The sequence below is a fragment of the Tiliqua scincoides genome, chromosome 5 (genome assembly GCF_035046505.1).
Source record: "Tiliqua scincoides isolate rTilSci1 chromosome 5, rTilSci1.hap2, whole genome shotgun sequence".
In the NCBI taxonomy this organism is placed as follows: Eukaryota; Metazoa; Chordata; class Lepidosauria; order Squamata; family Scincidae; genus Tiliqua; species Tiliqua scincoides.
The window spans coordinates 106,786,660-106,799,413 of NC_089825.1; the positions used below are offsets into that span (position 1 = coordinate 106,786,660).

The window sequence follows — 12,754 nt, forward strand, 5'->3', positions numbered from 1 at the left end:
GAGGGGGTGGCAAGAAGGTGGAATTGGGGCAGAGAGGTAGCAAAATGAGGCAGGGTGGGCTGATCGGGTCCCAGGGGGCAGGATTGGCCTCACTGGTGTGGCCAATATTCTAACTCAGTGGTTCTCAAATTTTCTGGGAGAGTTTGAGAGCCTGCAAGTCTTTGCTTAAGGGGCAGGGGTGGGGGAACGCAGTGACGCGATTCCCAGCATCATGCTGCTGTGGAGGGGTGCAGGGGCACACTTCCATTCATCCCTGCCTGCAGTAGCCTCCCAGGGTCAGAGGAGCTGCAGGCAGGGGTATGTGGAAGTGTGCCCCTGCACTCTGATCAGAGGCACGATCCCCTGGATGCCTTCCCCCTCCCCAGCCCTTAAGGGAGCAGAGCCCAGGGCTTGCAGACTGGGACGTTGTGACACCCCAGTTTGAGAACCACTGTCCTGACTCCTTTCCTGGACCCAATCCAGCAGCTCAAGTCAATGGAAACTTGCAATAGCTATTTAGCTGTAGCAGATCTGAGAAGATCACCCTGCGTCATGGTAGCTGCTCTTGTGCCACAAAGGAGACCTCTGTGACTGCCCCCCCCACCATAGGATGAAGTGGTTGATGTTTTTGGTTTTGCTGCATAGTTGGGGGCCAAAATGGGTAGGTTTGGCCCTAAATCACTCAAAGATCTAAGAAGTGGATTTCCCCCCTCTACATCTGATGCAAACATTATGTCACCCAGTGCAATCATCTGAGCAATGATTTCCAATCCTATAATTAACTTCAATTGCTATGAGTCATTCTCCCGCTAGGCAAATCCCACAGCTCTTTTCTAATGCCTCAAACATATGGATCAACATATAATCTCTGTGCTGCTCAGACCTGGGTTGAAAACTGTGAACAGTGAGAACGGTGCCATTTTCATCTTCGGTTACTTATGGCCCAATGCTGTCCTGGCAGCATGGCAGAAGATGGGGCGATCCACCACTATATATGCCCAGTTCATCAAGAGATTCTGGAAGCATTGCTGCACACAAGTTGGGTTTGTTCTAGGCAGGTTGAGGGTGAATGATCGATAGCAACTGGGCATTCTGAGTCAAGATCCACCCAAGATGCTTCTGTTAGCGCTGCTGCTCATTCTGGGCCTTCAGTTTTCTCCAATTGAATACAAGGCACAGGCTGCTTTGTGTGCCGTCACTGAACCCTCCCAGTTCCCCTGGAAGTATCAACAGAGTGGAGAACTGATCATTGGAGCGATTGTGTCACAGTTTACCTGCATATTTGGTGACATTTCTTTCAGCGAACACCCCAAAACAAGGATGATAATGTAAGGAAATGCTTCTTAACCCTCCAAAATGTTCAGAAGCTCAGATCAGATCAATTACCAATGTGTATTTCAAGGACTGGCATGTTCAGAAGAGAGTCTGCTTATGCTTGTTTTGGAAGATGTACTTAGATTAATGAGCAGGATTCTTTCAAAGTTTGTATAAATATACTTTCATCTACATCTGTGCTTCCAAACTCCTACAAAGGAATTGGGAATACAGTAAGTTGTTGCAAGGCATGGGGAAGGCAGCAGCATGATCCGCCAGATCACGCAGTTGCCATGGACGGGAGGGTTTTCTTTTTTAACTTACCTTTAGCCAGCACTGCAATTCTGGGGTTCAAGGAGTTTGGGGAGGCCTCCACAGGGCTCCCAGTGAATGCAAAACACTAATTTTTTTTTTTAATGGGCACATCTAGTTTTTGCAATGTAACCAGAAGAGCTCACTTTTCCCTCCTATTTTTAGACTTCGTTAGGCAGGTGGAGCCCTGCGGAGGGCTCTCTGGACCCCACAGGACTGCAGCGCTGGCTGCAGGTAAATAAAAAAAAGCTTTCTGTTCATGGCAGCAGTATAATCCCTCCCAGCTCCCATTTAAATATCACCTGAAAGGAGATCTCATCATTGAAGAAAATGTATCGCAGTTTGTTTGCCACTCTGATGACATGGCTTTCCGCGAACACCCCAAAACAAGGCTGATCGATGAACTAACATAAGGACATCCTTTTCTACCATCCAAAATGTTTGGTAGCTCAGATCAGTTAGAAATGTGTCATGCACAGACTGGCATGTCCAAAAGACAGTCTGCTTATGTTTGTTTTGGAAGATGCACTTAGATTTATGAGCAGGATTCTTTCAAAGACTGTATAAATATACTTTCATCTACATGATTCATTTTTGCCAGTTTGTTTCATGTCTTTCAGTTCTCTCCTGCGCCCTTCAGGTGTTTCTGGGTTCCGTGGATCATTTATATCTAGTCAGATTATCCAGTTCAGAACTGGATATGCTAAGTCGCAACTAGAGTTTCGTACAAAAATCTTTCTCTGCTCCACATGAAACTAATAGGGATGCATGCAAAGCATTTGCTCCACCACTGAGATATGGCCTGTGTGTAACAGCCCAATCCTATGTATGTCTATTCAGAAATAAATCAGTTTGTATGTTTGTAGTCTGACAGCCCAATCCTGAGCTGCCTGGCTCCCAGGGCATTCTGGGCAGCTCAGAATGCTGCATCTCCCAATAGATCCTTGGGGGCTGGGGACATTTGTCCCCTTCCCCGCATAAGGTAAGTGGACCATCAAAGTGGGTTAGGCTTGGACTGTAAATCTGACAACTGGATATGAGGAGCTACATTCAAATTCTTATATATGTGGGGTTCTATGGATTGATTTCAGATCATATGAACACTCTTTTCTTAGAACTGTTTTTATGACACGGCGCTTTAATATTTATGTATCACTGAGCTCTGCTTGAAATATAGATCCATTCCAATGGGTGGAGTAAATTTCTTTTTTTGAAGAGTATCCACGGATAGTTAAAGGTGCCATCAGTTATTGCAAAACTTAGCAACTAGGCACCCCTTCTTCTAGACAGTGATTATTTGAAAGATTCTACCCTCCAGCTTCCAGAGACCCAACTTGAGAGTTCTTTTGTCCTGGGATATACTACAGGCAAAGTTGGAGGAGGAGATGGCCAAATCCCATACAAGGCACAACAATGGCATCGGGGTTGGAAATGGATGAAATCTCTTCAATTGAAAGAACACCTGAGCCTTTCATAAAATTAGTTACAGCCTGCATTCAGATAAACACTTCATGAAGGATTGACCATATGATTCATGCAAAATATAATTCTTCCTTTAGTCCAGTTCCAAAGAACTATCAGCATGTCCTGTCCTTGGTCTTTGCTGTGAAGGAGATCAATGAGAATCCAAATTTCCTGCCTAATGTCAGCCTGTGGCTCCACATCTATGACAGTTACTACGATGCAAAACTGACTTACCAGAACACCCTGAAACTTCTTTCCACCCAGGAAAGGATTGTCCCCAACTTCAAATGTGCCAAGCAAAAGGAACTGATAGCTGTCATTGGAGGACTTGATGCAGAAATCTCCCTTCACATGGCAACTCAATTAGGCATCTACAAGATTCCACAGGTACAATTCTTAAATTAGTATTTCTGTTTTCTTCCTCCCAGGTAACTGACTTGCAAGGATCTCTCTCTCTCTCTCTCTCTCTCTCTCTCTCTCTCTCTCTCTCTCTCTCTCTCTCTTTGAAAAAAAGCAAGAAATGCTGCTAGTTCAGAAGCCACTATTCCAGTCAAATCCTGAAAGCACAGAATAAGAAATAAAGTGCAGAAAGAGAGAGGAGTCAGTATCTCTTGCTCAATTATCTCTATACATGTTTGAACAGCAAACATGACTAACAAGATCCGAACGCCTGCCAAAGGGAGGAAAAGACAGAGGAAAAGCCCGTGCACAGATTGCCCAGATCGCCTAGAAAGGGGAAACCTGAAGAAGAGAAAAAAGAAACAACTGAGAATGGAGAGCTTCTTCCCCTCCTCCACCCCCACTGGATCTGAGTGTGCTGTAAGTACAAATATTAGTCTTACTGCAATGGCAACTGAACCTGTGGAATCTTCAGATGACTCAGCAATAGGGGTGCCTATTAGCAGATTGTGTCCAGTTGAATGAAGGGGGAAAGCTAGAAAAGTTGGGAAACAAACCTCTCCCGGACAGAATCATAAGACTAATGGTGCCCAGATAAGGCAGTCTGCCGCAGATTGCACTTTCCAACAATTAGGAGAAATCTGTTTTATATCTGCAGAGTCACTGCTAGTGATACTAGGTCGCCGAAACAAAATAGAGGGGCAACTAGAAGCCATGATTCAGAATCCATCTCAGCTAACTCTGAATGCTGCCAGGTTCCAACCTCCAGTAATTAACGCCGAGGACGCCATTAAATCATCCTCCTCCATACCAGACACAACAGACTATAGCAGCGCACAACACGGAAAACAAAGGAAAGTGCAGCAATTATTCCAAAACAATCAGATACTAATTCACGTCCCCAGAAGAGATGCCCACCTTTGGAAACCATACTCCGTGTTCTTTCCCAACTTTTTCTAAAGAAACAATACTCCGTTCTCTTTCCAACTTTTGAACTTTTAGGTTGTTCATTCGGATATAAAGTATTTTTATTTCTTACCCGCCCAGTCAACGTATAAAAGACTTTTTCTTGACTTCTGCTCAACAAGTGTGCCCCAGCAGATATTTCACGCAGCACAGTGGCTCAGAAGATTTGATATCTTCCCTCAGTGCATTTTTAAAGAGCTAGGCATCAGATCATTAATCAGGGAAAAAGCTAAGCATGTAGAAGTTAACATCACTGGGAAGACAGATATGCCAGCATCATGCAATTCAGATCTTCATGGTACAGTATCTGCAAGACAAGCTACTGTGAAGGATAGACATCAAGTACATGGGCGTGATGAACTGGAGGATCTGCAGATAAGATTGGACAGTCTCTTAGAACAAAGTAGACAACTCAACTGTGGACATGAAGGAAAAGATCTGGTATCTGAGATGACAAGTGAGGCGAGTGAGCCGATGGAGTCTGATATCTCTATAGGACTGAGTCCACCATCAAAAAAGCTGTCAAATTCTATTATAGAAGCTGCTAAAATGGTCCAAGACTCTATGGCAAAAGAATTGTGCTTTGGAAAACCACAAGGGAGCTTTAGTCTCCCTCTAACAACCAAAGTGGGAGAAATGACTAATCGTCCGGGACTGCTGCTGGCTCCATACCCTCACTTCAACAACATAACAGCTCTTCTTGCCCCAGATTTGCTTCATTCACCATGCAACTCACAGCCTCTAACTGAGGGGGCTTAGACAAGCCCCCCAAGGTTTGTCCTTTGACCCCTTACAAACAATGTAGCCATTTGCAAAATCTGATTTTTTTCAACTGTAATATAAGCTCCCAGCTTACAGACCAGTTGCCTCAACCGGATGTGGATGAGGTCAAGCTGACTAGGGAGGCCCTGGAGGCATTCAGAATCTTACCTCATCAGGAACAACAACAGACTGTGCAGAAAGTGGAAATGCTCTGGAAGGAGCTGTCGGATATGATGCAGACGACACATCCCCTTACTTCATGTGAGACCACATCTTCTCCACGGGACTCTCCAATGGTTTCCTCAGACATAGACCCTTTCTTAAGGCCGACCTATCAGACTGAGATGCATCAGGAGTCCCCAGTCAGGGGAAGCATGCCTTACTCCCTCTGTCTTGGGGGCTCTCCCTCTACAGTGCCACCTCCTGTTGGCTCAGCCTGGGCTTTTGAGTGTGAGAAACAGCCCCTTAACCATCTGCTCCCTCCACCAAAAGAGGCCATCGATAGCGAACACTGCTGTCTAGATGATAAAATGGAGGGCGTGGTGATGGAGATGCCCAATACATCTATTCAAATTAAACAGCAACCTGCCTCTACTGTTTTAGAGGAACCCATGGCACAACTCTCCCAGCTTTCAACAGTGGATATCCAACCAAGTCAACAACCATTGATCCATCTTGTTCCTGATGGAAACCCAGCCATAGCAGCAACAGGCAATGCTCTAGAAGAGACAAATCTGCCGGATCGATTGGAAACCAAGCTAAGATTGCCGGAGACCATTATGCTTGAGCCAGAGCTACAACCACCTGCCTCAAGCATGCAGAGGGGCTCAGAAATTCAAATTCCCTTAATTCCATCAGACTGACTGCTTCCACATCGACTCCCTGAAGCCCTCCAAGGTCAACTGAAAATCCTGTCTTGGAATATCGCTGGCTAGTCAGCAAAGTCACGGGAGAAAGTGCTAGATGAAATCCTAAGGGATAGAGATGTTATATTGCTACAGGAAACATGGGCTACCTTACCCATTGAGTTTGAAGGGTTCTCCGTAACATCACTACCAGCACGGAAGAGCGCAGCAAAAGGTCGTCCTGCTGGCGGTCTCGCCATATTAGTGAAACCTGTTTTTAAGAATGCGTTGGTGTTTATGGCCGATAGCTATTGTAAAATCCAGGCAATTAAGCTGAGGCTGCCACATCAAAGCCTTATGGTTATAAATGTGTACATGCCACCTTTCAATGACAAAGCGGCAACTGAAAAGCAGTGGGTATATTTTAGTGGCATGTTTAATGAATTGACTGGCAAATTTCCTTCTCTCGTACCAATAATTTCTGCGGATTTTAACGCCAGGGTGGGACACAATAACGACATCTTCCATCAAATCCTAGATCTGCCTACTGATATGACCTTATCAGAGATTCGTTTCTCTGAAAGGCAGTCAAAAGACAGAACAATTAATGCAGCTGGGCTTCTTTTGGCTAAATTCTGTATTACCAACGGCCTCACTTGGTTAAATGGCCTAGATTATCTGGGGGATAAAGGAGAGTATACCCATATTTCAACTAGAGGTATGAGTGTTATTGATTACATTCTGGTTCCCTTTTATTTTCTCCCACAGATAGTGAATTTTAGAATTGGATACCCACAGTCTAGTGACCATTTACCCTTAATATGTGATTTGGCCTACTTCTCAGATTGCTACCACAATTCCCACTCTCAGGTGGAGGACGGTCACCCTGACACAATTAAAAGAATTAAATGGGATGCAGCCACTAAAGAGTCCTTTTGCACACTACTACAAACTGAGGACATGTTCCAGTTGTCTACTCTGGATCCAGATAACCAACTAGGGATTGTGACCTTATTCGAGGTTTTAATATCAACTCTCCAGAACAAACTGGGCTGGATACCTCCACCTTAAAGAACAGAAGGTGGGAGAAAGAACTCTGCCAAGCTTGAGCAGACTTGCTTGACACTGAAGTTCGCTGTACGCAGTGCTTACAATAAATTTCGAGTAACTAATAGTAGATTAAATTTACTACAATATTTTAGGCTGTCTGCCCAACTCAAGGAAGCTATTAAAGTGCAGAAAATGTTAGAGTCTTGTGCATATCACACACAGTGCTGGACAATGGGGCAGAGGTCTGCGATGCCACCCTCCTGTGTGAAATGCCACTCTTCATGAAATGCCACCTCCCCACCTTCAAAGTGCGACATAGCCTTGTGTGACTCTAGGACCAACTGGGGAAGCCTCCCCTGCAGTCTTAAACTGCACTTCCAGAAGACCAGAAGTACAGTTTTCAACTGTGTCGGGGGCCTCAGTAAGGATTGCCAAAAGGTCCTAGAATTGTGCGGGCTCAGCGCCAGGGCACTTGCTCTGTTTGTCCAGCACTAGTTCTGCAGCTGATAGCACATGAACACACATGCATGCAAATAGAGAACAACTATTTTCTGTCTGTCTGACATGTTGTATATCATTAACACAAATGATCTTACAGGTTGAGTTCACTGAGTGTTCCCCTGTGAATAACAATAAAATCAAACATTTAATTGGTGTAAAGCAGGGGTCTCCAAACCCTGGCCCGGGGGCCAGATGCGGCCCGCAGTAAGCCTCTATCCGGCCTGCGGCCAGCCTCTTGTCTCCTGAAAGCCTCTGGCCCACTCGACTGAACATGACCAGAGCTGTGCTCTGATTGCATCTGGAGGATGTTCTGAGGGCCGGAGAGGCTGAGTGAATGAGCCCACTCATTCATTTATTCATTCATCTAAGTTCCATCTCTAATTTATTTATTTAAATTTTACATTTAATTTTTTTTCCAGCCCTCAGTACTGCGCCAGATATTTCATGTGGCCCTCTGGCCAAAACGTCTGGAGACCCCTGGTATAAAGAAAGAAACTGATGCAAGTTTACGTGCTGCAAAAGTTAATGTTTTAATGTTTCTATTTTAACGAAAATATAGTTGGTGGCAGCTCATGCCAGACCCTTCTTTGTTGCAGCTCCTAGCCTGTCAAATTCTGTTCTGGTTGAGAAAAGGGCTGTCCCTCTACTTGCTTCTGCTCTGAAAGGGCAGACAAACTTCTTATGTTTCAGCAAGCCTTCCACTGGTTTTTGCTTTATGTTCAAAGTTTTCTTTATGCTCCAAACAATTTCAGTTATATAATGCCACATTACTTGTGCCTACCTATTTCATTAATTTGGGGAATGAATCCAGTCAATTGACTCAGCAACCACAATAGGACTGTAATCCTACCCACAGTTACCTGAAAGTAAGCTATAAGAAAGTAAGCTTTGACTATAATGGGATTTACTTTTGAGCACACAAGCAAAGGATGGGGTTCTAGGTCAACTTGGTAATAACAGTGGGCATAGTTGATCATTTCTTTTTGAGACTCTGTTTATTTGGTGTTGATTATTCGGGCCCAATCCTATCCAACTTTCCAGCATCAATGCAGCTCCAAGGTAAGGGAACGAACATTCCCTTACCTTGAGGAGCCTCTGTGACTGCCTCCCCACCATAGGATGCAGTGCATGCCTCATTGGTACAGTTGCACCGGCACTGGAAAATGGGATAGGATTGGGCCCTTAGTCATCTTCCTAATAAGGCCAGAAAGCTGCCTTGAGATTTCCATGAGGTTAGAAAAGGTGGAGCAGTTTTAAACTAAGGGCACAATCCTATCTTGCACTGTATCCAGCACAGGATAGGGGCCCAAGGCGGCTCAACCAGAAGCAAGGGGAAACTTTTCCCTTTACCCCTGGGTAAGGCGCCTTTGGCCCAATGGGTCTCCTTGAACTTGTGCCACCTCCTCAGGTGATACAAGTTCGTGGAGAGTGGAGCGGCTTGAAGCCACTCTGTTCTCCCCGGGTATGGGATTTGGGATCCGGCATAACTGCCGGATCCCACCCCGACCTCTCAATCCCTACCTACCCACTCACCCCCAGGGTGGCCCACAGCTTGCCCTCCCCTCGCCCTCCCTCCACCCAGGAATGCCAGGTCAACACAAGACTTGTGGAGGAAGCCGGCACGGAGGCTTGCATCAGCCTCTGCAGGCCCGTGCTCTTCTGAGTGCCAATCCAGCTTCCTCCGGAAGAGGCGTAAACATGACTTGCACCGGAACAAGTGAAGGGTTGGATTGCGTCCTAAACAACTTAAGGTAAAATATCCATATCGGCTCATCTCCCAGTAACATATTACTTTATTTCAAACTAGGTTTTCATATCAGCACTTTATTTGATCAGATTCATAAATATTTTGTATCAGTTCTTCTCCTGGTATAATAGTAATTCTTCTTTCCTAGATTGCCTACTGTGCACTTGCTCCAGTGAAGAATGTTAAAATGCAGCTTCCTTCCTTTTATCGGATGGTCCCCAATGAATCCCATCAGTACAGAGGGATTGTCCATTTACTTCAGCATTTCCAGTGGACTTGGGTCGGGGTTGTTACTTACAATGATGATAATGGAGAAAAATTTGTGCGCACCATGTTGAAAATGCTTTCTGAACATGGCATCTGTGCAGCCTTTAGTAAAAGAATACCAGCACTCTCTCAATTTACAGAGACGGCAGAAATACTAGAGACCACAGATGTAATAAACCCCCATGTGGCTGAGATCCTGGAACTAATAAATTCTGAAGTCACAGTCTATGTTCTCAATGCCGACTTTCAGACCACAACAGGTTTGAAATGGGTGATATATTTATATACCCTACTAGAAGGTATGACAGTGTCTTTTGTTGGTAAAGTGTGGATATTGACCAGCCAGTGGGATTTCTCATCACTGACAGTGCACAGGGATTTTGACATACAGGTCTTCCATGGTGCCCTGTCTTTTGCCATTCACTCCAACAGAGTGCTGGGGTTTTCAGAGTTCCTTCAATCTCTACATCCAAAGTCACAAGAAGGAGATGACTTCATCAGGAACTTCTGGGAAGGGGCTTTTGACTGCTCATTTTCTCATTCGGATGATGGCGAGGACAGCAGAGATCCATGCACTGGTCAAGAGAGGTTGGAGGACCTCCCAGGGACCCTTTTTGAAATGAGCATGACTGGCCAAAGCTACAGCATCTACAATGCGGTTCACGCTGTAGCGCATGCATTGCAGAAGATGTTCTCATTCAGGGCCGAGCACAGATCCGTGGTAGACAAATGCAGGCTCTCTTCCCCACATCCACAATGGTCTCAGGTAATGTTGCAAATTGGCTTCCTTGTCTATGGGGATGTTAGAAGACAACTAAGATCTGAATCCTAACTGAATCCCCCCAGCTTATGCAGCTGAGCCAATGGAGCCTGAGCTTTACACTGCAGGGGATACATCAGGAAGCCTCCTTGAGCTGAGGCAACTCTTGTTCTCTTGCCACAAGGCAAACTTCCATTGCCCCAACAGAATGCCTCTGATCTGTGAGTCCTATTTTTCTTGTGGACATCTGAGGCGAGCCAGGAAGTTTGAAAGGGATGGGGAATGTGATTAGGTTCAGACGCATGTAGGTGCTGTCTACATCCACCCCTAGATCCACCCCCATCCTGTTCTGCCTCCCACCTGCTCCCCTTGTAGAAACTTCCCCATTCCTTCTCCTACTCTGTTCTGCCTACTCCACCAGTCTCCACCTCCGCCATCAGCCTACTTTCACGGCTGGAGGTAGGGCAGCCTAGTCTAAGGTAGGATTCTACTGCCCGAACATTATAATGGATTTTGTCAATCCAGCTTTTTAGGAGCCTCATCTATTTTGTTTTCTGTTCCACAGTTGGTTACGTATCACTATGGATGTGGTGTGTAAAATCAGTGGAACTGACTCATGACTAACTTTGCTATCCAAAGTTAGGCTATAACTATTGTTATATTGTTATATTGTTGCAGTCTTTGACTCAAAGTCTTTGCAGCCTTTGACTCAAAATGGGGGTCATGTATTTGTGCATATTCTAACTAAATGCTCAGAAAGGCTAGAGTATATGAGAGGCAATGATTCAAATGCTGCCAAAGCCTCCAAAGCATTCACAAAACTTTGACCCTTTTCGGAGCACTCAAACTGAACTGTTGCAGGACTTCCATCTGCAAGCTTTTCCCTTACAGCAAAGTACTTGGCTTTGAAGGGGTGGGTGGGTGATGGGCTCTTCCCAGACTGTGACACTAGATTTCTACTGTGGTATGAAAGAGATGCTATGTTGATCCTTTCTGTCCTTGAGAAGACCCTCAGAGGGTTCACTTCAAAGAAAGTAAATAAATATTTATTTTTTTGAAACTATCAATATTTTGCCAGGAATTTTGGAATTAAAATCCTAACCCCAGTTCCCATCAGAAAAAAGATTCCAGAAAGTTCTGGAAGTGCTAGCTGCCATTAATGTCGTTCCCTCTTCCCCCACAAAGACAAACACAATATTTGCTGACAAATAGGAATTCAGTGGAAACAGAGGTGACGTGTGCTGAACATTTTGGTTTTACTATGTGGTCCTTTCAATTACACAAAAGTCCCTCCCCTGAAAACACAAATCATTTATAATGTTTTCCTTGACCCCTTCCAATCCAGCTTCACTTATTCCTGAGAAGCATCTCATTTAACAACAGTGCTGGAGACACGGTGTCTTTTGATGAGGAGGGTGAATTAGCAGCTGGATTTGATCTGATCAACTGGGTGACTTTCCCCAACCAGTCCTTCTTGAGAATGAAGACAGGAATGATGGATCCTCAAGTTACCCCAGGCAAAGAATTCACCATTAATGATGATACCATCACATGGCCCAGCGCATTCAATCAGGTAGGGTATGATTCAGCTGGAAGATGGAAAGCTAAATGGGAAATGTACCAGCATTAAATCCTGATCACCTTGACCCTTGGTATTCCCTCCCAGTCTTCTAAGCAATGCTTTCGAAAGAACTTACTTTTTTGTAAGGAATCGCAAAATCAGTATGTAGAATTTAGTATAGAATTTATAACTCGTAGTCTCAATCTTCTGACCCCACCTATTGCTGCCATCCCCTCATCTCATTCCACCCTCCCTTCCCTACCCCACCTTCTCCCACCCCTGCACTTAGTCAGTATTGGGCTGTGAATCATCTCAGACATTGCTACTGATATTTCTTTGTCTAGAGATGTTGAGAATGAACTCAGTCCTGTTTGCATTAATAGCTTGGTATCCGTCACTGAGCTATGAGGCTTGACAGGGTCACACTTGTCTACTGATCTCCAGATCAGAAAAGTTGCCAGGGGTCCTGGAGGAAAACGCTCAACTAGATCTCCCATCATACCCCTGCTTACCACATGATGGTACATTTTGTGCTACCAATGCTGTGGGTTCAGGGGACAGCCTTTGGTATGTAGTCATGTTCCTCTGCACAGCTCCGCTATTGGTTGATCTCTGACATCTTTGCTATCTGGTCATGCCTGCAAATTAGTCCAGAACATCTGACACCAACCCTGCCTCTCTTTATTTATTTAGAAGAGTTCTATACTATCTTTATCCAGGCAACAAGATTTTCTCTGGCTGCTGTTCATTGTGTCATGCAAGCTTTTTTGCTGGGGTATCTTGTCTGCAAAAACCAGTCCTAGAATTTACCACTCAGAATAATGCCC

The 12,754-nt window shown here is 44.9% G+C and overlaps 1 protein-coding gene across 1 annotated transcript in view; it reads left to right on the forward strand.

Moving 5' to 3' along the window:
* LOC136652987 (vomeronasal type-2 receptor 26-like) overlaps positions 1–12,754 on the forward strand; it is a 32,429-nt gene that overhangs the window by 16,611 nt on the left and 3,064 nt on the right. The window contains exons 6-9 of the mRNA XM_066629913.1: positions 1,771–1,839; positions 3,217–3,456; positions 10,742–10,825; positions 11,706–11,939. Of these exons, the coding sequence (XP_066486010.1) occupies positions 1,771–1,839; positions 3,217–3,456; positions 10,742–10,825; positions 11,706–11,939 (627 nt within the window). The remainder of the gene's footprint in view (positions 1–1,770; positions 1,840–3,216; positions 3,457–10,741; positions 10,826–11,705; positions 11,940–12,754) is intronic.